Source organism: Ptychodera flava, chromosome 15 (assembly GCF_041260155.1).
Source record: "Ptychodera flava strain L36383 chromosome 15, AS_Pfla_20210202, whole genome shotgun sequence".
Classification (NCBI taxonomy): Eukaryota; Metazoa; Hemichordata; class Enteropneusta; family Ptychoderidae; genus Ptychodera; species Ptychodera flava.
This window is the reverse complement of record NC_091942.1, coordinates 40,417,996-40,443,961: the sequence shown is the minus strand read 5'-3', so window position 1 is coordinate 40,443,961 and position 25,966 is coordinate 40,417,996. Positions and strand designations below refer to the sequence as shown.

Sequence of the window (25,966 nt, the reverse complement as noted above, 5' to 3'; positions counted from 1 at the left end):
AACTATAGACGTAAAAAATACCTCCATGTTCAAAACCAAATATGTTTAGTCAACAGTACTTATCTCGTAGTAGGTTTTTGTCTCAAACTCATCTACCGGTATGAACCATTTATGTTTTGAACGCTTCAATGGAAAATCAAAGCAAAGAAAACCGAGTCAGTTTGATAAAATGAAGGGCTGTATTATGTACATTTGTGTACATGTAAATTCCGAACACTTAAAGTGTGGAACTAGTGAAGTGATACTGGGTGTTGTTGTCATATGACACAGATATGCTAAGACTACCAGGGTTACATTCACTAGGCGAGTATTAATATAATATTGTATCGCATTGTTGCACCAAAAGCAATCCATTCCATTGTTAGAATCTGCATGCACGGACGTAATTCATACTGATCTGAATGTAATCAGCTGCACCGTCCTATGCGTTTCGATCGGAGCGATTAGATTCTTCGTAAAGGTAAAAAGTTGAAAGACAAAAATTACTTTCATATTTGTATTTTTGGGGCAATGTTTCCCATTTTTTGTCAAAAAATCATTTTCTCCCAAAGTATTAGTTGGATTGCTGTAAAACATGATAGTCTTGATCCTAGGGTTGTTTTCTGTCAGACGTGTAAAAATCATTATGAGATGGAGCATTTCATATTGCTGGGGTACAAGATTAGTTTGGACTTGCAATGGAATTTTCTTAGTCAACCTGTAAGAATGCAATGTCATGTGTGTACTAGTAGTTAGTATTGCTGCAAAATGGGAGGAAAGTGTCATTGACACTATTTTTCTGAAAGTGATGCATTTGCATGCCGTAGAGTTCATAAAGCACTCACTCTCACATACTCGCTATCGCACATTGCACGCAGACCTTATCAGAATAATTAATACATATCGTTTTACTTGGTGAAAGACAGCCTTGGGGACAATTCTGTCTACCAGAGCTATCAACCCAGGGTAGAATATTCAGTAAAGTTTGGATCAGATTTGAACTTAAAGGTACAGCACCCAGTACAACCAGTTTGATTAACACAGTTATACAGAGGTATACTGGGATAAATCATGCTGGGGATGAGTAAGACATATCATAATTAGTTCATTTGTTAATTTAATGACCGAGAATGTATATACAACATTAACAGATTCATGCATGGAAATTCATCTGTGTTGGTAGCTGATTACTGTCAATTTAACTTTTGATCTCAACATGCTAGATTTTAGTCACTGAAATTTTTGGTTTACATGATTCCGTGTCAGGGTCAGACCGATAAGGGCCCCTGCACACAATTCGCTGAAACGAAGAAATCTCTAAAAGCTAGATTTCTTGAACACCGACATCCCAGTTCAATGACATCTGAGGTTTCCCAACATATTCACACTGCATCACCAGACCATTTTGTTGATTTTGAAAATGTACAAATTCTTGATGGGAAACCCTGATACTTTGAAAGGGGTGTCAAGGAGGCAATATATATCCGTGTTAAACAGCCATCTCTTAACAGAGACGGTGGAAGGTAAATTACCAAAAGTCTATGACCTGATTTTGATGTCATGTGTCCGAAAGGTCAAGACATTGAGATCGGGTTATTCTGTTGACAAAGGTCGTAGTGCTAAAATCTAGTGTGTTGAGATCAAAAGTTCAATTGACGGTAACTAACAGGTTCATTGTATTGCTAATCCTCATTTTCTTCCAATAGTATTGGTTCACCAATGTCACCTCATTTTCTTCCAATAGTATTGGTTCACCAACATCACCTCATAAGAAGATTGACCTGACTTCAAATGAGACGGCCAATGCATCACTGGAAGTGCCCAAGCATTACCCAGTACATTCTCCAGATAGTCTGGAAGAAGAATGTACTAGTAAACCACTGACATTTCCAGTTCCATCAAAGAAAAGTCTGATTACACCATGGGAGGATCAAGATGTTCAGAATTATGTCAATTAACATTACCCACAATGCAATTTGATGCCAAACATATGACATTGTGAAATCTTTGCCACTATGGGATTTGCATGTAAGGATCTTGATGCCTGTAATTGTAAAAGGAACTTTAGTCCATGTGCTGTACATATCATGTCACCAAAATGGAACCACCATTGACATTAAACAGCAGATAAGATATACGTCCTGAGGTACAACAAGTTTAGGTCTGTATAAGAATTACAGTGAATGTGCAAGTACCGGTATAGTATATATGCCCTGCTGTGAGTGTTAAGAATCTGTGATTGGACAAGTTGGTAGCCATAAGGATTGGATGGTACATGCTGCAAAATGAGAGATCCCATTGCAAAGTATTGACCAGAACCTGGACAAAATGTTTAGCGTGTGTTAATTTTATCGATACCTAACTCCATGTAAAGTAGACACAGCAAGTGATATCAAATAATATACAACTCTTTGTAAAGTTGCTGTGTTTTTAAATGAAATCATGTACAGTTTAACTGATTTGTAAATAATAAGATATATTTATTGTGGTTTGTCCCGTTGTTTAATCTTGTAAATAACAAAGAATAGATGTTGTCTGAAAGGCATTAGAAGTGAAGACAACAGACATTTCAACAGGTAATTCTCAGTTTTAATCAAGGATACTCTGTAATTTACTAAACATACTGTTGGCATGAGCTTTGAGAAATATAATTCAAATATTGATGTACAATTCAGTTTAAGGGCTTGGACAAAATACAACTAACAGTTGTCGTCATTGCAATTTGCTGTTCAAGTGATCTATTTTGAGTGACCTGTAACCTCATTTTTGTTCATTCAGCTTTCTTTAAATTTTATCATATTTTTCATTTATTTAATATGTTTTCATTTAATTTGTTGATGGATCTATTTTTAAAAGATCACAATCATATCCCTAAACAACACTAGAGGGTGAACATTCCAAATTACCTCATCATCATGTGTATTTTGTTACTCTGCAGAATCTAAGTTTCAGTGATAGGCCATATGGCCATCCTGCAGACATTGCACTGAACGTAGCACTTAGTGTGTCACACTGTAGACATTGTACCACACAGAGCACTTAGTATGTCACACTCATTGTATCACACAGAGCAGTTAGTATGTGTCACATCATAGACATTGTACCGCACAAAGCGATATGTCACACCAGATGTACCATACATAGTAGTCAGTATTTCACACTGCATTTAGTACGGGGTATGTCACACTGTAGACATTGTATCACACAGAGCAGTCAGTATGTGTCACATCATTGACATTGCATCGCACAGAGCAGTTAGTATGTCACACTGTAGACATTGTATCGCACAGAGCAGTTAGTATATGTCACACTGCATTTAGTATGTCACACTGTAGACATTGTATCGCATAGAGCAGTTAGTATGTCACACTGTAGACATTGTACCACACAGAGCAGTCAGTATGTGTCACATCATTGACATTGCATCGCACAGAGCAGTCAGTATGTCACACTGTAGACATTGTGTCACACAGAACAGTTAGTATGTCACACTGCATTTAGTATGTCACACTGTAGACATTGTATCGCACAGAGCACCGCCAGTTAGTATGTCACACTGTAGACATTGTATCGCACAGAGCAGTTAGTATGTCACACCAGATGTACCACGCATAGCAATCAGTATGTCACACTGCGTTTAGTATGTCACACTGTAGACATTGTAAAAAGTACCAATGACAAATGTTTCAAGTTGTTCAACCATAAAACCTTCAGTGCATTGTACACCTCTTCAGTTAAAAATATTTCTCCAATGTTTTTGATTTACCAATATGAAGTATTGATATGTGTCCACAATATCACATAGGAATAGTAGGTTGAAATAATTTAATAACATTAAAATGAAACTTTCTCCTTCTAAGGCAAAACAGTACATGACATATCTGATTGTTATTAGCCATCTGTGTTATTTTCACCTGGTATGGTTTAATACAACAGTCAGTTTACTATCCAATAACTACATCATTTGCTTTAAAGGATGAACATGCAGAAAAAAATGAAAACTTATTGTGCAGTTCAAAACTCAACACTATAGTTTTACAAATGCATGGAAAACATTCTGTAAGGTTATAAAAATGTTGTCTACAGTTTCCAGAGCCGTAAATCCTTAGCCAAGTTCTTTAAATTGATTCAACACTTTTTTCTGTTGAACTCTCACCTTTTTAGCTCTGCTGTCTGTGACCTTTATCTTATCAGATAGGCGGGTGTCCACTGTCGTCCATCCTCAGTGGTCGGACGTGCCCTCTCATCTTCGTCATCGTCGACATCTGCCATCACTTTCATATTCCAAGCTTCTTCTCTAAAAAGCTGGTCCGATTGCATTTAAATTTAACGAGCAGGTTCCGTAGAGTGACTTTGGTATGTTGGTTGCCAGGGGGTAACCTTAGTCGCATTAGATTACAGTGAAATATACATGTTTGTATTTTTCGGGCAATTTTTCCTGCTTTTGGTCAGAAAACCATCTTTGAAACAGCTTGACTGATTGGTTTGAAAGTGAGTATTAGGTTCCTTGGATTGACCTCAGTCAACATTGTTCAAATTGTCGTGAAATTTGCATATTTGTAGTTTAGGGTAATTTTTTCTGTTTTTTGTAAAACAAATTCTCTGAATGCATTACTTTGAAATGAAGGTGCCCAGAGATGGTCTGTATCACTTTTGTAAAACTCTTGAAAATACCTGCAATGCTTTATTTTAGGGCAAATTTGAGCAATATTTTCTCAAACAATTGCAAAAAATATTCCCCTCAGAATTCCTTGTCTTTTTTATGCAGGTTACTGGAGGGGGGGGGGGGGGGGGGGGGGCAGGCTCAGAGTTGTTGAAATATTTATTAAAGGGACAAAGTCGCCCATATTTTCATGAATTTTATTTGATATGAGATACTGCTTATCATTGGACATGTTGAAAGATACTGATGGAACGGGTGACCATGCATATATTCGACCCCGATTTTCGACAAATTAAATGAAAACATGGCAAAAATGAATTATTGGTCATGACCATTAATTTATTTTCGCCATGGTTTCATGTATCGTGTCAAAAACGGGGGTCGAATATATGCATGGTCACCCACTCATTCAGTATCTTTTAAAATGTCAAACAATATAAGTAGTATCTTGTATCAAACAAAATTCATGAAAAAATGGGTGACTTTGTCCCTTTAAACTTGCATGTGTATATTTTTTGGCTAAACAAGCGTTTGTCTGGAGAGTGGAACTGTAATTAGTTTTTAACACTCAGGCAAAGTGCACCGCTAACAATGTACACCATCAGCAGCCACAGCCAACACTGATTTATGTAAATTATCACTAGTTTGACTCTTTCCTACCCCCCCTCCCCTCCAAATAATCTACAGCATATTCAGAAATTTGCTGCTGATATTTAGTATCTCCCATCTTCATTGGTATCCCTTAATTGACAAACCAGCCGACACCTATTATCTAAATTGTCTTTAAAATATCACAGCAGAGCTATATAGGCCACTATGTTGCTTGTTTGTCTTTTGTATAGCAGATTTTTTGGTTCTGCTGGTCCGTCTAAACCCACAATATTATTGATCCAAATTTTGGTTGTGTCGATGACATCAGCTAAAAGGTGCCTGAAACAACGGTTGTGAGGGGAATATGTACTTTGTGGAATTCCTGGCTGCATGTTTACCTAATAATGAAAAGTTGTTATTTACCAAATACAATATGTGTTTGAAAAGTAGAAGACAAAGGCTAAAGTTTATAAAAGATTTTCAAAGTTGGCAATACAAGAGGATTGTAAACTTAATCAAGTAAAACTTTAATATAAATCTCTGAAATTTCGGGTGTGATAAATTATTTCAATTGTTCACACATGTCATTTTTTCAGACTTTGTTTAAAGTTTACTTTGTGAATGTAAATGTGAACATTTTTTACACTGTATGAACTTGAAGTGAATAGCCTGTTATATTGATTCTATAATTTTTCATGATAAACTGTGACTTTTGATCATAATTTTGATAAAGTCAAGTACAGTGATTTCTTTTTTTGAATCTTTTACTATTTTAATATACCAGAATTCAAAAGTTCCTCTCAAAAATATGACAATACTTTCAATTTTCGTTATCCGGCATCCTGTAACAATTGCTTCTACTTCTCGTAAGGTAGTACATGCCTCAAAAGTGAAGGACTTAAACTTTAGCTTAAACTTTCCTCAAGGAATCTTTAAACAATTCTTTTTCAAAATCAAGAATAAAAATTGGGGTCACTGTGCAAATTTTGGTACAAGCTAATTAGCCAATATTTATGCATATTTAAATTCACAATGGCTGCCTTCCCTGTGTGACCTAAATGGAGAAAAATAGAATTTTTAATATCAAAAAACTTAGATGTTGAAAATTTTTCTTACACCAATACTTTTAAAATTAGGCCCAACAAAGTTTGAGAATCCTAATATCTTTCCCCGAGTAACAATTCAATGGTGTATCATGACCAAGGACACAAATGACTTATGTCAGTGATTTGCCAATAAACTACTATTTGGATCAATATGACATGTTACCAGGACCACAGTCAGATGGTGTGACCATGCCTTAATTTGTAATATGCACCTCGAGGTTGCCCTCAGTTCACAAACTGGTTTAGCATTTCTTACAAAAGTGTTTGTCAGAAACAATGGCAAATATCATGTCTGTTATTACTAGTAATGTCATTCAGTAAAGTACTATGTTGTTGATTAAAGACGACTACACTTTTGAAAGACATAAAGCATCAGCATTTGCATTGAAGTCAAGGAATGATGTCTTCCCTCCCCGGTGGAATGTCACTGAGTTTAAATTCTTTGATGCAAGGAGTAAAGAAGCAATCCAGAAGTTGATATGTAGCGATATGACAATGGCAAGAATGGCAAGCCAATAAACATCTCATGCAAAGTTTTAATTTTCAACCTCACAGACTTTATACCCTTGAAGACTACATGTATGATATTCACATGTTACCAATCATGGGGTGCGTGAGCTCATAAGGGAGTTTTTGGGGTAAATTGGCAAACTTCTTCTCACTTTGAAATCCCCACTTGTACAGTCCAATTGTTTCACCAATATGATCAAGTTGAAATATTCTGTGATCTATAGATTTTACTGAGATAAAAAGACTTTCATCATTTAAGATACGTGAGTGACAATGCTGCAGTGAGCCCGACTCTTAAGTCTTGCAATAGTGATTTACATTAGATGTAGATTTCTCTGAAGTATAGCTGAACAGTTCAACTTTCATTGTAAATTTATTTTAATGACCTTACAACACATCACTAACATGTGGTTAGTTGTAATGGAAAGAAAAGCGTACATAGCAAATGTTATCCTAGTTAACAAAACATGTTGTTTGTTTTAAAAGTTTCTTCACATTCAAGAGAACTGAAGTAATTGTGATGTATTTGTTGCATAAAACCGATTGTTTACTCTGCAAACAATAGGAAGCAGAACAAGTTGTACAGTTATACAAAATTTGTTGAATTGCAAAAGCAACTGTTACTTTTCAAGGCAGTAGTTTATGTTAGGCTGATTCTATTGTGAAGAAGCATATGTTTGTTATAGTTAGCAGACCAGATGTTACTTTAGCAATGGTATTTGTTTATACTACACAAGTGATATTTTAAGTACACTAAACATACCTTACATAGGTAGTAGCAATAAACTTCATCCTACTGGATTCCCATTTCCTGTGTCATCAATTTTTAGCTCCCATATGGTTGGTCATGTATGTGCCAATGGAAGCTATTCTTGTAGGTTGGAAAAATTGCCTGTGTGTATGTCTGTAAGTCTGTATGTACATATGTATATACGTATGTATGTGTGTCCGTCCACTGCAAAAACTCCTAAACCACAGCATCTACCATCATAGTATTTGATGTACAGGTGCACCCAGTGGTGGAGATGTGAAATTACTCAAATGTCAGTGTCAAAAATATGCAAATAAAATTAAAAAAGAGAAAAATTCTGCAAATTGCTAAACTCTGTAACCACAAGCCAGATTTGGTTGAAACCCAATATGCAGGTTCTTTATGTTGACTTTTGTTACATTTGTTCAAATTGTGGTGAAATTTTCAATGTTTTTTTCCCATTTTTGGTCAAAAAATCATTTTCTACCACAGTATTTGTTGGAATGCTTTGCTACTTGATACTCCTGATCCTAGGATTATCTTCTGTGGGATGTGTAAAAATTGTGGTGAAATTTTTATGTTTGTGTTTTTGGGGAAATTGTTTTCCATTTTTGGTCAAAAAATCATTTTCTTAGAATTAACTACTCTGATTTCATTGAAACTTGGTATGCATGTACCTGACCTAGAGGCATACTTAGTTGAGTGTCTTCAATCGTTGTGAAATTTTCATATTTGTATTTTTGGGGCAATTTTCCCCATTTTGGTCAAAAAACCATTGTCTGAAAATGCTTGTCCAATTGTTCTGAAACTTGGTAAGCATGTTCTCAGGATTAAACAGTTTAGTAGCTGCCACATAAAACAAATGTGAGCCCAGTGTCATAGTCAGTATTTTTTAGTGGTATTAAAAGCACTGAAACCAAGAGTGGCATCTATGTGGACGGTAGATGTCACTTTATTGAAAAAATGTCGTGTTGTCACCTAACACTATTTTAGTGGTCAACTACGGTTTTTCACAGGATATGCAAATATGGGTCAAATACGGGATTTTTGCTTACCACCCAAGGTTTACAGAAGTCCACGGAGTGGTTTCTATTCCCCACACCTATTTCTATCCTACTCCTGGACATGTCACACATGCACTAATATCAGACTCTCTGAGTTATTTCTAATCTAAAGTTAGGGACTGGTCAGTTTCTTCGGCTGGGGGGGGGGGGGGCAGTGGATTACTTTTTGCCAACATCAAAAAGTTGCTGACCCCCCTATTCCAACTTTAGAAAACAAGGTAACCCCTCCCCCCATGTGCGACAAAGGTAAAACAAAAGGTGGAATGTAAATTCAATAATTCAGTAGATATATTTAGAGAGAGACACAGAGAGAGAGAGAGAGAGAGAGAGAGAGAGAGAGAGAGAGAGAACGTTTGGAGTAGATTGTAAACATTCAGTCATTCTGTGAGTCAATGAAACTGTTTTCATGTCAGTTGTAAGACAGGAACTTAAAAGTGCCAATTCTAAACTTTTAATACAGTACTTTGAATGAGCTGTGAATGTATTCCACTCTTTTTATGCATAACCAGATGTCCAGAACTGTCCTAAGAAAGATGTGATGGTGAATTATTCATACATGTTGCTTTCTAATACTGAATTGTCATGGAGAAAACAGAGAAGTATTAGAAACTGTCATGCTTTTCATATGAACTGCAGATTTCATAATGATTAGTACACTTTGCAAAACAGACTTTCAAATTACAGACATCAAGAATTAGATATTTTTGACACATACTAAAGTACTCAATCTAATTAAAATCAGATGTAGAGTACACCGACTTCTTTGCTTACACGGTGTTCTTTTGCTGTCACCTCTCGTGTAGTGAGAGGCGATAGCAAGAGAATACCGCATACGCTATGTAGACGTCGCTGTACTCTACATCTGATTTTAATCAGATTGATAAAGTACTGCGCCTGAAGGGCAGGCCGAAAAATATTATACATTCGGATATCTCTGATATACATATCTGATATATGAAAGTCATACGGGTGAAGGGCATGCTGAAAAATAATGTGTTTGATATTTTACAGTAACATGCCCGAAGGGTGTGGCAAAAAGTTTTTAACATACAGATATCGCATATATATATATATATATATATATATATATATATCTATAATATATATATATATATATATATATATATATATATATATATATATATATATATATATATATATATATATTGTCAGATATATATTAGTTTTGCGCTTGGAGGGGGCTCTGAAAAATGTCTTATTATTATTAAAGTTATGCGCCGGAAGGGCCCCCGAAAAATGTAACTGAATGATGAAATTTGTGGCTGGCACGATGCATTTTAGGCAAGTATGAGCCCATGTCAAAATTCAAAAACACACTGAACCCCCCCCCCCCCCCCCCTTTGGCATTTCAAAAACATGGTGACCCCCTAGGCTGAAGAAACTGACCAGTTCTTATTTTGATGGCTCATTTCTGTGCAGGAAACACCAAGCAATCAAACTTATACATAGTTTAATGATACCATGATTTCCAAGTTGTACACTCTCTACCTCACTGTGTTACCTGGAAAAAATCTGTTATTTCAATTCCAGTATCACTGTTTTTTCGGCTTTAATTTGTACGCATTTATGTATTTGTATTCATGTATTTGGTTTACACTTTCCCTTTGGAGGCAATTCAACGGTGGTTTACATATTACAGTTTCTATCAAAAACTAAGTTGAATTTTAAATTGTAGTTGATAAAGGAGTAAAAATGCAAAAGACCTTTTTCCACTAAAGTGTATCATATAGCACTTCTTTACTGCATATGTATAGGCAAAGTGCTGACTATTTCAAGTAAAATTAGTGAAAATAAAAGTTCTGAGCTGTATTACAAGTTGACATTTTCATTCAGGTATCGGCAGTTCTCATGGTATATTGTACAAAATTCTGTTCTTTTTTCACAGATTAATTACAATGTTGACAATTTCTGTGCACTTTCAAAATGTCAAATTTGCAAATTTGACACCAGGCCACAATTTTTCAGAATATAACCCTCCCCACCCCCTCAAAATAAATGAACTGTCCCTTGAAAAAGTTGATGTGGTTCCACATGAAGCGGGGAGCAAAAAACTAATGCTCCCAGTCATCGTCCAGACACCCCACCCCTCCTCCAAATACATGCTAAATGTGGAGGAAACAATGCTTCCCGCATGCGGTAATAAGACATTTCTTATATTATACCGGTACTCAGCATCCCAGCATGTGCATGCAGTCGACCTCAATAACAATCAGTGACTTAAGGAGCACGCATACAGGTCCTTCTCATACGCGAGAGGAGTCTGGGTAACCGAGACTACGCGACATGAGTACCAGTGTATATCATGTATAATATAGTACTATTATAATTCATCTCTCATCCAGTATATAAACATCGCCCTTTGTATCACGCCCGGGGTTTGTACCTTCCAGTTTGCGTGTGTAGAAAATTAATCGTGTTACCAGGTTACTATCAAAGGTGTTTTTCAGTCAGATAAGCAGTAAAAACAACAACCACTCTAAAGTTTCTTCGGAGTGCACGACTACAACCACACAGCCTCACAGGAACTAATTTTGCAAGATTGCATGATGTCAGCAGAAAAGCCAGAAGCAGGCGCAGGCAGCGACACAGGTGGCAAAGATTCGAAAACGTGGCTGAACTCGTGGACATCGTCTGTGAATAAAAAAGGGGAATACGAAAGGAAACAAAGTTCCTTTCGCTCTAAAGTCACCGGTAAGTAGAGGAAGAGTTCGCTTTTCGTACAAATCAACCCAAACGTTGTGCGCCTGTTTAGCTTGCCTGAGCTGCACCTTCAAAGTGAGCGTTGGTGAGGTAATCGTCGTGAAGCGTACACATACATTCAACCACGGTAGTATAGTAGTAGTTAGCCCTGCGTACGATGCTGTGTGTTCCGCTACAGCTAATCGCCCCGATTAGCTGTAGCGGAACACACTGCATCGCACGCAGGGCTAAGTAGTAGTACATGTAAACAGGTAAATAAATTGTGGTTGTGGATCGAGAGTTCGTTTCCGGGGGCCTACGCATCAACATGCATCAGTCACTGAAAAGGCAAAGCCATTCGTATAATTTCATAATTTAACATCAAGGAAGGTGAAATATTTTATTGTGATTCAAATTCGTATGCCAATAAAACCATGGAGGTACCTCCATGGTAAAACGCAAAACGTTCAGTGTGTGTAAAAATTACACTCGGACCCGCGAGCGTGTGTGACCCCGGGGCATACACTGCTGAACTGAACTCAAGTCAAAAGTAGCCCTGTCATGCCATTTTGGGCTCTCATTTTGTCGTATGGATATTACAAAACAGAAGGTTATCTAATACTTATAGAAGGCCAGTGTCTGTATATATGTATATATGTATGTATGTCTGGCTGTGCCTATGTCCACTACCTTCACTTTGTTTCACTTTGGTGTTTGTGTGAATAGCGGCATGGAAATGCAAGAGCTGCTGTCGTTCAAAGGAGAGTGCTAATAACAAAATATGCAAATGAGATTATTAAGGTAGTAGACTGGGCTACTCGAAATTGAAAGACTTCAACTTTTAAGTCCCAACGGACGCAGTCAGGCAGGGACTTATAGATTTGGTCCCGTCCTGCTGTCCGTCCGTTCATCCGTCAGCAGCCGTTTCTCTGTCACCCCTGGGCCGATTTTTTTCAAACTTTGTGCAAGGATAAAGTACTGCACGGCATATATATGCACATCAATTTATAATAATAATAATATTGGGGTCTTATATAGCGCACATATCCACAAGTACATGTGATCAAGGCGCTTTTACAATTATTATTACCCGTGGTCACCAGGACCTAATATGATACCACTCAACTCCCTTGGGAGCAAGCAACAGCTCACATGTGCAGCCAATAAGCGCAGCAGAGCTAAACACACACATTACAACCACTGTCCTACCAGGTACCAATCACTCCTGGCTGGGGAGAAGCAATGAGGAATAAAGTGCCTTGCTCAAGGACACAACACCACAGCCATGCCGGGGCTCGAACTCTCCATCCTTTGATCATGAGTCCACTGCTCTAGCCACTGGCCTATGATGCCTCCAGCCTCCATTATGATTCAATATATATATATATATATATATATATATATATATATATATATATATAATATATATATATATATATATATATATATATATATATATATATATATATATATATATATATATATATATATATATATATATATATATATATATATATATATATATATATATATGTATGCACATCAATTTATTTTGCGATATGATTCAATATTGCCGCTGAGCAGCCATTTAGTTGAGAATTTTTCATGTTTTTGAACCATAACTGACGGGTCAGTCACAATCAGGGTGCGCTAGATGATTTTCATTTGTTATGGACATATATCTGCTATTCAGACTGATATTATATTGCTTATTTGTTTCTAATAAATAGTAATAGTTGTATATAACTGGGCACATAAGAAATATTGCATATATTGTGCAGTTTTGGTTGTACATCCACAAAAATGCCTTTAAAACCTGTAAAAAGTAGCGTTATGCTGTTTCACTTCAAAATGTACTTAATTTCAAAATGTTTTTTGGAACACAGTGTTAAAATTGTGGAATTTTTAGCTTACATATGTTATTGCAGAATACCTAATCTTTCTTTCACAAGTTATTTCATGTGATTATGTGCATCGGAACAGAAACTGTGGTATTTTTACCAAAACTGTAACATCGTTATGTTTTTTGTGTTTTATGACCATAAGTACATATACCTTTAGTTTATATGTAGAAAAATGGGTAAAATATTGTAATATTGAATTTAATTCCAACCTCAACATCCATGGCAAGCATTTTATACACCAAAATTAAATAAAGTTGCATATTGTATTGTTTTGTGAATAAATGAAAATGGAGATCATTGTGGTCAGAATTTCTTGTAGCGTCCGTGACACACTCATATCTTAAGGACAACAGGAGTTATAAAAGATCTGATGTCACAGCCTAAGTGTCAATAGGTGCCTACCTTAAATAAACAAATTATATAATTACTGTCCCTTGCATTAACTATTAATATTCCTAAAATATGGAAATGTAGCATCCGTGACGGTGTAGCGTCCGTGACAGTGTTTACTACATTATTAATAATTAATAACTATTTAAAACATTTTAAAGCAGTTAATCCACTGAAAATATAAATACTAGTGTGTATTGTGTGTACATACATGGAGTTGGGTTACAAAATGTCTTCAAGGCATAAAATTGTAAATTTGCACAAAATTGATTTTTTTAAAAGTAATAAAACACTCAAAAAGTTATGTTGAGCCTCAACTGTAACACTTAGATTGGTGTTTTTTAAGAATGCAGTAATTATATTGAATATGTTATTAGAATTCTAGTGAAAAGAACAATGAATTCTGTGCTGTATATGCATTTATTATTGTGTATTCCATTTCAATTCATTATGTCACGGATGCTACAATAAAATGCAAACATTGTTTTTCAGATTATAAGCCAATCTAAATGTGAAATAACCATCACATTTTATTGTTTTCTTATCACATTTTGAATTTTAAAAAATCAAGGGGGTAAGAAATGACATTTGTGTTAACTCTGTCTCCACCACTTTCACATAGTATGAAGGCAGAGAGTACGAACGTAAAGTTGGCGTCATCCTCATCCTCATCCTCAGGTGACCTTTCTAGCTGACGCTAAAATGACGCTACTCAGCATCAGCTTCAGCGTCGTATCCAAAGATTGCGGAGGTTACGCTACCCGATGATGGATAATGATAAAATTTGCCCATAACTTAAGAAAATAACAACTCCATTCTTTCTCAACTTTCTTTTGAATCCTAAAACTGGTTCGCAGGTAATATTTTATCGTTAGAATATCTCATATGGACTAGTTTTTTTGGAAATGTTCATAATTTTAAGTCCATGGATCCGCGGATGTGTTTGTCGGTATCCTCTTAACTCTTGCGTTAAGATTTTCCAAAAATTGGTGCAAAAAAGGTATACATGGTCCGAAATGTGTAAAAATCACCACCATGAGAGGTGATGTGAAAGCCCTAATTATTCAAAGGACATATAAAACAATTAACTTGTATAAACGTTATGACTTGGGGCCTGAAAAGTCAATATATTAAACATAAAACCTTTGAACTTTAAGGAAATTAAGGGCTAAGAATGTTGCCTTATAACTACAACGTGAGAAACGGATATTGAGAGGAGAGGTAACTAAATATTATGAAATGCAAATCCCACATTTACAGTGATATGAAACTTGGAGCATATTTTTAAAGTCGTTTTTACACTTATCATTCCATCAGATGCATTCGGGAATAATAAGATCTGACGCCGGTGGAGCTGACACTGTAGCGTCATCCTCATCCTCATTTTCGCGTGACCTCTGAGGCTGAGGATGAGGATGAGTATGACGCCAACTTTATGCTCGTCAGAGAGTACAGATATATTATAGAACAGAGGTCAAAGGTTGGCAGACTACGTCTCTGATCTCCAGCCTCACCTAGGTGTGTGTGCGCGCCCCATCCTGACAGGTGTTAGAACAGCTGCAAGCCATTTGGATTTCTGGGGTGGTGTGTCAAATACATTGTAGCAAATTTTATTGTGGGACCACAGGTCAAAGTTTAACAACCTGTCCCTCTAGCCTGATCTAGGTGTCTAGTTTTATCTTGGTTTTACACTTTAAGTAAGGCACAAGCAATGTTAACTTCTGTGTTTTTTGACGTATTGAAAGTTTATTACTGGTATAGACATTTTTCACATACTCCAACTGATTTTTGCAGTAGTTGCTATAGCTTTCTTGTTCAATTTAAAGAAATTGTCAATGTTTTGACACAATTTTCACAATTTAAATGTTTGATAGAGAAAGGTTTTGGAGAAAAGAGAAAGAAAAAACCAGATTGTTGATTGCTTTTTATATTTCAAATTGACCTAACTTTCAAGTTTGATTTTGGTAGCGTCCGTGACAAAATTACATGTCATACTAAACAGAAAATAATTTAGAAAGAATTCATTTTATTACACTGAATGGTATTAATATTGTTGCTATAGCATGGTTAATTCATGACAATAAAAATTTTAAGTACAGCATACCAGCGGAAGGACATAGAGAAGTTGAAAGTCCTATTAAAAAATATGATCAATATTGTTGTATTTCTCACTAACTTGAGGTTGTGTTTATTCATGGAAAAATTAAGTAAATCATACTAAGTATAGCTTATTTTAATGCCAATATGCATCTTTTATATTGTAATAACATAAGAAAGCATTAACAAATCATTGTTTAAAATTTTATTATGACATTTGTGTTTCATGTACAACATTTCTGTAGCGTCCGTGACACTGTGTCAACCATATAAAACAACGTGCACTGTGGTAAAACTAATGACGTTTGCTTCACCAAATTTTAGGAAGATATGCCCCATACCATAACCTTTCAACATATTATTTAACTGGACAGTTATCATGAACTTGAAATTTTGACCTAAGTGACACACTCTAGCGCACCCTGATTGTGACTGACCCCTCAATATCCCTGAACCAATTTCATTCAATGTTGGTACACAGATAAAGTACTATTGCATATAAATATATTTGCACGCCAATTTATTTAATGATACAATCCAATATGGTCGCCAGGTGGCCATTTTCTTGCGATTGTTTCAGGTTTTTGAACCATAACTGAACTATCCCTGAACAGATTTTGTTCAAACTTGGCACACAAACTTTTAATCTTGTCATGGAAAACACCAACAGCCATAACTTTACTGTCCCAAGTATACAAACATGACCCCCACAGACCACTATCATGTGATTTTTCAACATTTAACAAATTAACCCCTCTCCCCTGTGATGACGCTACCAAGCATGCAATTCAATCAACGTAATTCAAACACCATAATCCAGCGGGGACTAGTGTCATCAACGATGACTTGTTCCAAACTTAAGGGACCGTGCAATGTCAATATTTCACCATCTGATAACCAGATATGAACTGAAAATGCTCACGTGTTTCATTATGTATTGCAGTTATGTGTAAATTTGAACCTTTGCCACATGTTTGCAACTTCATTGAAAGTATTATGATCAACATAATGAATAATATTCACCACCGATTTTAATAATTCTAAAAGGTCATGAAGTATACAAATATGTAATTAGCTGAAATGAAAATATTAAAGTTCTTTGACTGCTGTCATTGTATCACCACTTTATATAGCAAGTGTAATTACCTTTGGTCAAGTCCTTCAAGCAATATATGCCAAACTGTGAAAGCTCATTAGCTATGCAAATTATAAATTAGCTGACATGAAAATGTAAAATGACTTTCAATATTGTTTTAACCTGGTATAATCATCAATGTACATAGCATGTTTTGCCAACTTTGATCAAGTGAATCTCAGAGGAAAGATCATCGAAAATGCAAATTAGGAATTGGCTGAAGAAAAAATGCTTAATGACTTTCAATAATGCTGTATCATAGTATCTTTAATGTGTATAGCAAGTTTCATCAACTTTTGTCCGGTCAATTCAGATATATCCCTAATTAGCAAAGTTCATTAAATATGTAAATTAGGAATTGGCTGAAGTAAAAATGCTTAACGATTTTTAATATTGCTGTATCATAGTGTCTTCAATATATGTAGCAAGTTTTGTCAACTTTGGTCAAGTTAATTCAGATATATATCCCTAATTAGGAAAGTTCATTAAATATGCAAATTAGGAATTGGCTGAAGAGAAAATGCTTATTGTATTATAGTATCTTTAATGTACGTAGCAAGTTTCATCAATTTTGATCTTGTCAATTCAGATATATATCCCTAATTATGAAAATTCCTTTAATACGGACGGACATGACCAAACCTATAAGTCCATCGGACGGTGTCCGTGGGGACTAAAAACAGTAGTGGGACACAGTGACCCCCTATTGCTGGCTGCAACACTGTATGAGGCTACATTTTCGATGCTATCTGAAAGTAACTCATGATGAACGATTTTGGAATTCCACACTTGCTACAAGATTGTAGGCTTTATAACTATGTCAAAAAATAAAATGAACTTCTGCAAACTTTGTTTCGAGTTTCTCTAGCACCAGAGAAGTGTACATACTCAGATTGGTGTGATCGCGTAACAAGTACTATGAAGCAAACATCTGAAACAGAGCAAAGGATAAATGTCAGTGTAGAATCTTCATTGGTACGCTTGAAAAAAACCCAGGAAGTGACTTTTTGTACTAGTCTACATGACCTTGCTTGGAAGCTGCTAAGGCAGTAATGGCTTTCTGTCATATTTCTATTGATTGTTGGAGATGATTGGCAATATCCTGCACTTAGTTTAGTTTGGCGCATAATTTTCCCAGGTGCTGTGTCAGAATTACATCCGGTAACTTTCTTTCCTTTCAGCTTTAAACAGGAACTTACAATACGTTGGCCACATAATGGAGGATTAACTAATGACGCAGCCATTTGCATAACCTGGGCTGGGTTTGAGATTTTTAATTTTCATAGAATCGTTTTGATTGTATGATAAATTTCAATCATGATGGGCACTTTCTTGACATATGCAAAGAGGGGTCAAATGGTCGTACAGGGAACACATTTTGCACCATCAGTACCATCAGGTTCCAGAAGTGCCTTGGAAGTGATAGGCCTAATACAAGAATGCATCTTCGCTTGCCAAGGCCTGCTGTTCGGGCAGCTGGATGCTTCCCGAAATCAGGCCTTGGCCAATCGAGTCGACAGATCATGGTTTTTAAAGCGCCACCACATGACTGTACGAGACCTGTAACTAGCCAATCAGCGATCGCTGTTGTTTACATTTCAAAATTCTTCCCGTACGCATTCAAAGCGAGAGTGTAAATTTGTAACACTGTCTTGCAGCTTAGCTATTAGCTGAGTATTTACTTTGGCGAAATATGGTTTACAAATGTACCTCGACACAACAAGATCGTCAAGCCCTCTGCAAACTTCGTTTGGAATGCCAAGTAAGTGATTGGGAAACGCTGATGTGAAGATGCACACTCTGCACTTTGCTGGCGCCATCTCGGATTTCTCTGTTTATGTAACGCGTGCTGTGATTGGTCCGCCTGATTTTCAAGTTCTATCAAATTTCCTTCGCACAGTATAACAGCGTGATCACGCACGGCGTAGTTAGTGGAAGACTCGTGTCTGGCTAACGAGCCGTGCGAGCGGACGATGACAAGAATGTTGAATACTGTGATTCAATCACTGAGTTTCCCAGCCCCCTAACAGATGAAAGTACAGATATTATAGGGAGGGGTCGTCGGAACTAGGCTCAAAGGTTGCCAGAGACCCCTACAACCGATGTAAACACTGTATCTAGAGTACGTTAGCGGTTGATCAAAGTTAAAACATATTTGTTACCAATGCATATTGTAAAATTTCTGTGTTGCAGTTGTGTTGAAATGATGCATCTAGATATCATGCATGAAATACATTGTAAGTTTACAAGAAAGTTGCACACATGCACAACGTTTCCGTTCACGCCAAATCCTGCGTATTTTATGCAAAATTGTTCTGAAATACGCAAAAAAAATCATGACTGCGTAAACTAATACGCATTGAGAAATGCCGCCCCATAACACGACATACTTGGCCCGCACAACAATAACCCAGTTCAGATTGACCAGTTTGCGTCAGTGTAGCACCAGCCTTGGGCCTGGGCCGACGTAAAAAAACAATGTGGACACGCTGTGTTTGCCTAGGGCCGACGCAGTTTGATCTCAGCTAGAAGGGGAGGTTCAGGGCCGACGCAAAATTTGGGCCGACGCAAATTCACGTGTGTGGTGCAGTGTGGACACGTTGCGTCGGCCCTGGTCCCAGTTGACCAGGCCTCCGCCATGGATCGAAGTTGAACTAGTCACCCTATTCGCACAAAACAAACGACGTTTGAAACTAAAGGTTACACCTATCGAAAGTTTTCAATCCAGTCTTTACATGTATCATCCCATGTACGCAGAACTTCCCACCAACCTTTGTTCCGCAAACGAGACAATGTCATTCGATTCCACAGTGCACGTAATAGACTAGAGAGGCATGTCAAAATGCCGCACACTAGTTATTACTCCATCGCGGTCTTATATATACCATATGCTAATCCAATAAATAGTGAAGATCTCTCCGATGGTTAAAAGGGCGAGTGGTAGTCATATTTGCCTTTCTTGTGCGTAAAAACGCAGGAAAATCATGAACAGTTGAAACAGCGTGCCGTTATTCAAATGCGCCACTTTGAACTTTGACAGGTCAGAGGTCACAAAGGAAGGTAAATTTACGTCGGCCCTAATTCTGGTACCGGTAAGTGTGGATAAGTGCGGACGCGGACCAAATTTCATCCCAAAAGGACAATTATTTTGCGTCGGCCCAAATTTCAGTTGGGTTGCCAATGTGAACTAAGTAATTGCCTGAACGTGGTTCAATGGAGGACAAAAATAGAACATATGCAATTGCTTGCAAGTGACATTTATCATGATATTGCAACATTTTAGACTTAAGTGGACCGCAACTCTTTGTGAAACATTGTACTTCATCATCACAAAGCATCATGTCAATCAGTTCTGTACAGACAATAACACAACAGATGCAAAAAATTTGAGAATCGATCGAGCGTACGTTGTTGGTAACACAATACAGTTAATGGTCATTACGTGGCATGCTATTTGGAAAGTGTTTACGGGTGACGATTTAGACTCTGTCCGGTTGCATCTTGAGAGGTCCCGTGGGACTTTGATCAGTATCTGCTTTTTGTTGGCCCTTTGAAAACACTAATTTCGTTGTCAGAAAGTATTTTCTTTGAAAATGAAGTCATCAGGCTGCTTAATGATCATATACGAGACATGCGCTATGCATCATGGCGTCGCAAGCGTTCAGCTACATACATGTACATATACCTTCAAGCCCCCCAGGTTATTGTTTTTTGTTAATAGAGCATGCGCATTAAAGGAAACCCCCCAAGTTCTACAGAAAAGACTGCCCAACTCACTTCAGATACCAATTCCCAATCGTACACATTTTTGATACATTTTACGCAAATAAAACCAAGTTGCGTAAAATCGTACGCAAGTTTTGAAATTGAAACGGAAACGCTGATGCAGTTCTGATGACCACCTCCCTTTAAGTAATTTATTGGCAAGGCAAGTTGTAGTTATTGTAGCTATTATGAATTGATAACAGCTAATCAGTTTTGATGATCATCTTTACAGCTGATGGTTCTAGTGGTTTCAAGGCAGAAGCTAATCGTTATCATCTGTATGTGTCATTGGCGTGTCCTTGGGCCCATCGTACTCTCATAGTTCGTAAACTGAAAGGCTTGGAGAAAATTATTTCATACACTGTTGTTGATTGGTTCCTTGGAGAAGGAGGATGGAATTTTACTGATAAGGTAAAAATAACCTCCTTTGGTGGTACATACTTCTCTTCCAGCTTGTTTATACAACACAGTAAAACTGTACATCCTCAAATCTTTGATTTCTTTCTACAAATGAAGAAGGAACACCAGATGTAATTGGACATCCTGTTAAATCTCATCTCCTGCTTTTATTGTCACACAAATTGTCGATATTTAATCCTTTGCACCCTGAACCCCTGGTACTCGATGACGTCATCGGACATTTCTGTCCGAGCCGGGTTCAAAGGGTTAAAATTGCAGTATGTGATTGCATGTCAATTTGTCCTGTTATACTTTCAGATATCTTGTTATTGCTAATTTAACACACATTTGCTAAGTTGCTGTGTCTTCAACTTTTGCTGACCTGGCCACTGTTGAATGAAAAACATCAAGGAATACACTGTACATGCCAATAAATTGATCAACCTATGATAAATTGAAGTGAAGAGAAAACAAAAATTTACCATTGTTGAGAATACACAATAAAAGAAGCTGCACCAGTTCATGATAACTTTTAGCTACTATAGACTATAGTCTATAGAAGCTATTGGGATGGGTATCCGTCCGGCGTCAGTCTGTATGTATGTATGTATGTATATATGTATGTACGTGTGTGAGGCGTCCGTCCACTCAAATATCTTGAGAACCGCAGTACTTACTGATTTGATATTTGTTGTGTAGATGAAAAATATGATTTTGAGAAACAATTTTTTTATATTTTTTGATATTGTTGAAAATGGGCAAATTAATGCCAAAAAAGGCGTTTTTGGTAAAAAATCTTCTTCTTCATAACCACTGGTCAGACATCTTTGTTATTTGGTATACAGGTCCCTAGGGATAACACAACTTAGATTTGTTCAAATTGTGATGAAATATGCAAATGTGTATTTTTAAGGAATTTTTTTGTCATTTTTGGTCAAAATTTGACTTACATTGTATGTAGATCTTGTACTGTATAAACCCTATCAATTCACCCAGAAAAAATAATTAATATGATTTTAAATAATTGAATTAATTAGGAAATCATCAAAGCCAAAATAATTTTAGTGTACAATTGTCAGAAAGTTCAACTTTTTTTGACAGTTCATAGTGAAATGCTTACCATCTTGGAGGATTAAAACATGTAAAGGCAACTTTCCTGAATCCTAACTTTGATATATTCTGAACCACCATTTATGTTATCTAAAAGAAATTGCTCATAATAGTTTGTCATGATAGGGTGGTCAAATAAATAGAGATAGAGAAAGTTCTAATTTCCATTTATGGTTGACTTGGTAAGGATAAAATAAGATTACTTTTTGAGGAAAAAATAGAGTGGTCAATTAAAAGAGTGGTCAAAGTGATAGGGTTTTTATGGTAAAGCTTGGCTGTAAGATTCCTCATGTGCTATTTATAGCAATTATGCAATCTGTGTAAACAGTGCAATGCTTTTGATGACCTTGAACTTCTTAAGTTTCAAACATTTGTCTCTTCAGTGTGCTTTCTCTAAGTAAGTACAGTCTCAACTTATTCAACAGAACTTACTTATAATGTTAATTTGAAAATTAAAATGTGCTTGGTTAATAGGATGAAAATACTGATAAAAAGATAACCAGCTTAAGATTCTCTTAACCTGACAGATATGCTGTTTTTTAGTCCCCGCGGACACCGTCCGGGGGGACTTATAGGTTTGGTCATGTCCGTGCGTGCGTCCGTGCATCCGTTCATGCAGATATCTCAGAGATGCCTGGAGCGATTTCATTCAAACTTGGTACAAGGATTACTTCATATGTCATACAGATGCACATCAATTTGTTTCCTGATACGATCCAATATGGCCACCAGACGGCCATTTTATTACGATTTTTTCATGTACAGAGCCATAACTCAGACATGTTTCAACCGATTTTATTCAAAGTTGGTACAAGGACTTTGACCAATGTCATAGATATGCACATCAATTTGTTTTGTGATACGATTCAATATGGCCGCCAGGCGGCCATTTTGTTACGATTTTTTCATGTACAGAGCCATAACTCAGGCATATCTCAACCGATTTTATTCAAACTTTGTATAAGGACATTGACCTATGTCATGCATATCTAACTTCATTTGTTTTGTGATACAATTCAATATGGCCGCCAGGCGGCCATTTTATTTCGATTTTTTTCATATACAGAGCCATAACTCAGGCATGTTTCAACCGATTTTATTCAAACTTGGTACAAGGACATTGATCTATGTCATATATATGCATGTCGATTTGTTTTATGATACAATCAAATATGGCCGCCAGATAGCCATTTTATTACAATTTTTTCATGTACAGCGCCATAACTCAGACATGTTTGAACCGATTTTATTCAAAGTTGGTACAAGGACATTGACCAATGTTATACATATTCACGTCAATTTGTTTTGTGATATGATCCAATATGGCTGCTGTGCGGCCATTTTGTTACGATTTTTTCGTGTACAGAGCCATAATTCAGGCATATCTCATCTGATTTTATTCAAAGTTGGTACAAGGACATTGACCTATGCCATACATATGCACATTGATTTGTTTTGTGATACGATCCAATATGGCTGCGATGTGGCCATTTTTTTACGATTTTCCATGTCCTAAACCATAACTCAGACATGTATCAAGCAAATTTATTCAAAGTTGGTACAAAGACATTGACTTATAGTATACATATGTAGTACTACGTCGATTTGTTTCTCAATATGGTCCAATATGGCCACATGGTGGCAATTTTGTTATGGTTTTTTTCATGTCGAGAGCCATAACTCTGGCAAGTCTCAACTGATTTTATTCAAAGTTTGTACCTGGACATTGACTTATGTCATACATATACTTGTTGATATTTTAAACAGTAAGATCAAATATCGCTGCATGGCGTGATTTTGTTAAGATTTTCTCATGTACTGAGCCGTAACTCAGACATGACGTGTTAGGATAGTATGAAAAAATGTTTTGCAACATCCTGTCAACTAATTCCCAGTTGACTCATTTAATGACCTTTAGGATAGTGGCCTACATTGGTTTTATGTTTTCATCACCATGGAACTCATTCTTGGCCATTGAGTACCATCTGTATCAAAGTATTTTTATCACAGACCTGATGAAGACTACTCTATCCTCTCTGAGGACCTGTAATCAAAGTACCCATTAACAAGTGGGGACTTTGTCATCAACGATGACTTGTTTATGACGAAAATCTTGATTTAAGCAAGTCTTGTTTACTTTAATAAGAATGTAATTAACTCTCGTTTATTAGCTACTATAGACTAATATAGTCTATAGAAGCTATTGGGATGGGTATCCATCCGGCGTGCACTGTCAATATGTATGTATGTATGTATGTATGTATGTATGTCCGTTTGTGAGGCGTCCGTCCACTCAAATATCTTGAGAACTGCAGTACTTACTGATTTGATATTTGTTGTGTGGATAAAATATATGATTTTGAGAAAATATTTTTATTAATTTTTGATATTGTTGAAAATATGCAAATTAGCGCCAAAAAGGCGTTTTTGGTAAAAAATCTTCTTCTTCATAACCACTGGTCAGACAGCTTTGTTATTTGGTATACAGGTCCCTAGGGATAACCCAACTTAGATTTGTTAAAATTGTGATGAAATATGCAAATCCGTATTTTTACGGAATTTTTTTTTCCATTTTTGGTCAGGCCATCCTGAAATGAGCTATTAATTAATCAATACATGTGTCACAAAGGTTATTCTCTACATAACACAGCAGAGCTCTGTCAACTGTTGAGTCGCTTGTTTTTTCAAAACCGCTGGTCAGACAGCTTTAATATTTGGTTTACAGGTCCCTAGGATGACCTTAGTGAGATAATTTCATACAGTCAGGAAATATTTAATTTTGTATCCATGTCTATAGTAGCTTCAGGGACTTTGGCCCTATGTTTATTTAATTTTTGATATTGTTGAAAATATGCAAATTAGCGCCAAAAAGGCATTTTTGGTAAAAAATCTTCGTCTTCATAACCACTGGTCAGACAGCTTTGTTATCTGGTATACAGGTCCCTAGGGATAACCCAACTTAGATTTGTTAAAATTGTGATGAAATATGCAAATGCATATTTTTACGGATTTTTTTTTTCCATTTTTGGTCAGGCCATCCTGAAATGAGCTATCAAAGATATCCACCTTCTTCATCAATACATGTGTCACAAAAGGTTATTCTCTACATAACACAGCAGAGCTCTGTCAACTGTTGAGTCGCTTGTTTGGGTTTTTTTTAAACCGCTGGTCAGACAGCTTTAATATTTGGTTTACAAGTCCCTAGGATGACCTTAGTGAGATAATTTCATACAGTCAGGAAATATTTAATTTTGTATCCATGTCTATAGTAGCTTCAGGGACTTTGGCCCTATGTTTTTAGATTCTATCTTTCAACCTTTCTACCGACATGAGTTTGAAATTTCTATCAACAGAAACCGAAGTGCAGCCTGGACACTTTAAATAATGCTTCTTATCTGAAAGAAATATACAAGAAAGCAAATGAAGGTAGGAAATTGAGTTATTTTTTTATTGTGAAGGGTTGATAGTAATGAAAGTAAAACCAGTGTCATTAAGTACAAAGTCAGGTGAAGTCGTCTGAGAAGTCAATGTGATGGTTTGATAGTAAGTGTAGTTGTCTGAGAAACCTGCATAGTGGTTGAGTAGCCACTGTAGGTTGAGTATAACCAGTTTAGTGGTTAGAGGAGCCAATGAAATGAGTTTTGTCATCTCACAGAGTAGCCAGCAACGTAGTCATCTGAGAAGCCAGTACGTAGTGATTTGAGTAGCCAGGATGTGTAATGGTTTGATCAGCCAGTGTAGTTTTAGTTGCCAGTTTAGTTGTTTTTAGTAGCAAGTTTGAGTGGCTAGTGTAATGATTTGA

The 25,966-nt window shown here is 36.5% G+C and overlaps 2 protein-coding genes across 4 annotated transcripts in view; both read left to right on the top strand.

Moving 5' to 3' along the window:
• LOC139152188 (regulator of G-protein signaling 9-like) overlaps positions 1-7,650 on the top strand; it is a 159,506-nt gene extending 151,856 nt beyond the window's left edge. For all 3 annotated transcript variants that reach the window (XM_070725321.1, XM_070725320.1, XM_070725322.1), the window contains one exon: positions 1,724-7,650. In XM_070725321.1, the coding sequence (XP_070581422.1) occupies positions 1,724-1,937 (214 nt within the window). In that variant the 3' untranslated portion in view covers positions 1,938-7,650. The remainder of the gene's footprint in view (positions 1-1,723) is intronic.
• A 3,270-nt stretch (positions 7,651-10,920) lies between these two features.
• Positions 10,921-25,966, top strand: part of LOC139152186 (glutathionyl-hydroquinone reductase YqjG-like) — a 39,637-nt gene continuing 24,591 nt past the window's right edge. Inside the window, exons 1-3 of the mRNA XM_070725306.1 lie at positions 10,921-11,376; positions 20,888-21,066; positions 25,518-25,590. Of these exons, the coding sequence (XP_070581407.1) occupies positions 11,229-11,376; positions 20,888-21,066; positions 25,518-25,590 (400 nt within the window). The 5' untranslated portion in view covers positions 10,921-11,228. The remainder of the gene's footprint in view (positions 11,377-20,887; positions 21,067-25,517; positions 25,591-25,966) is intronic.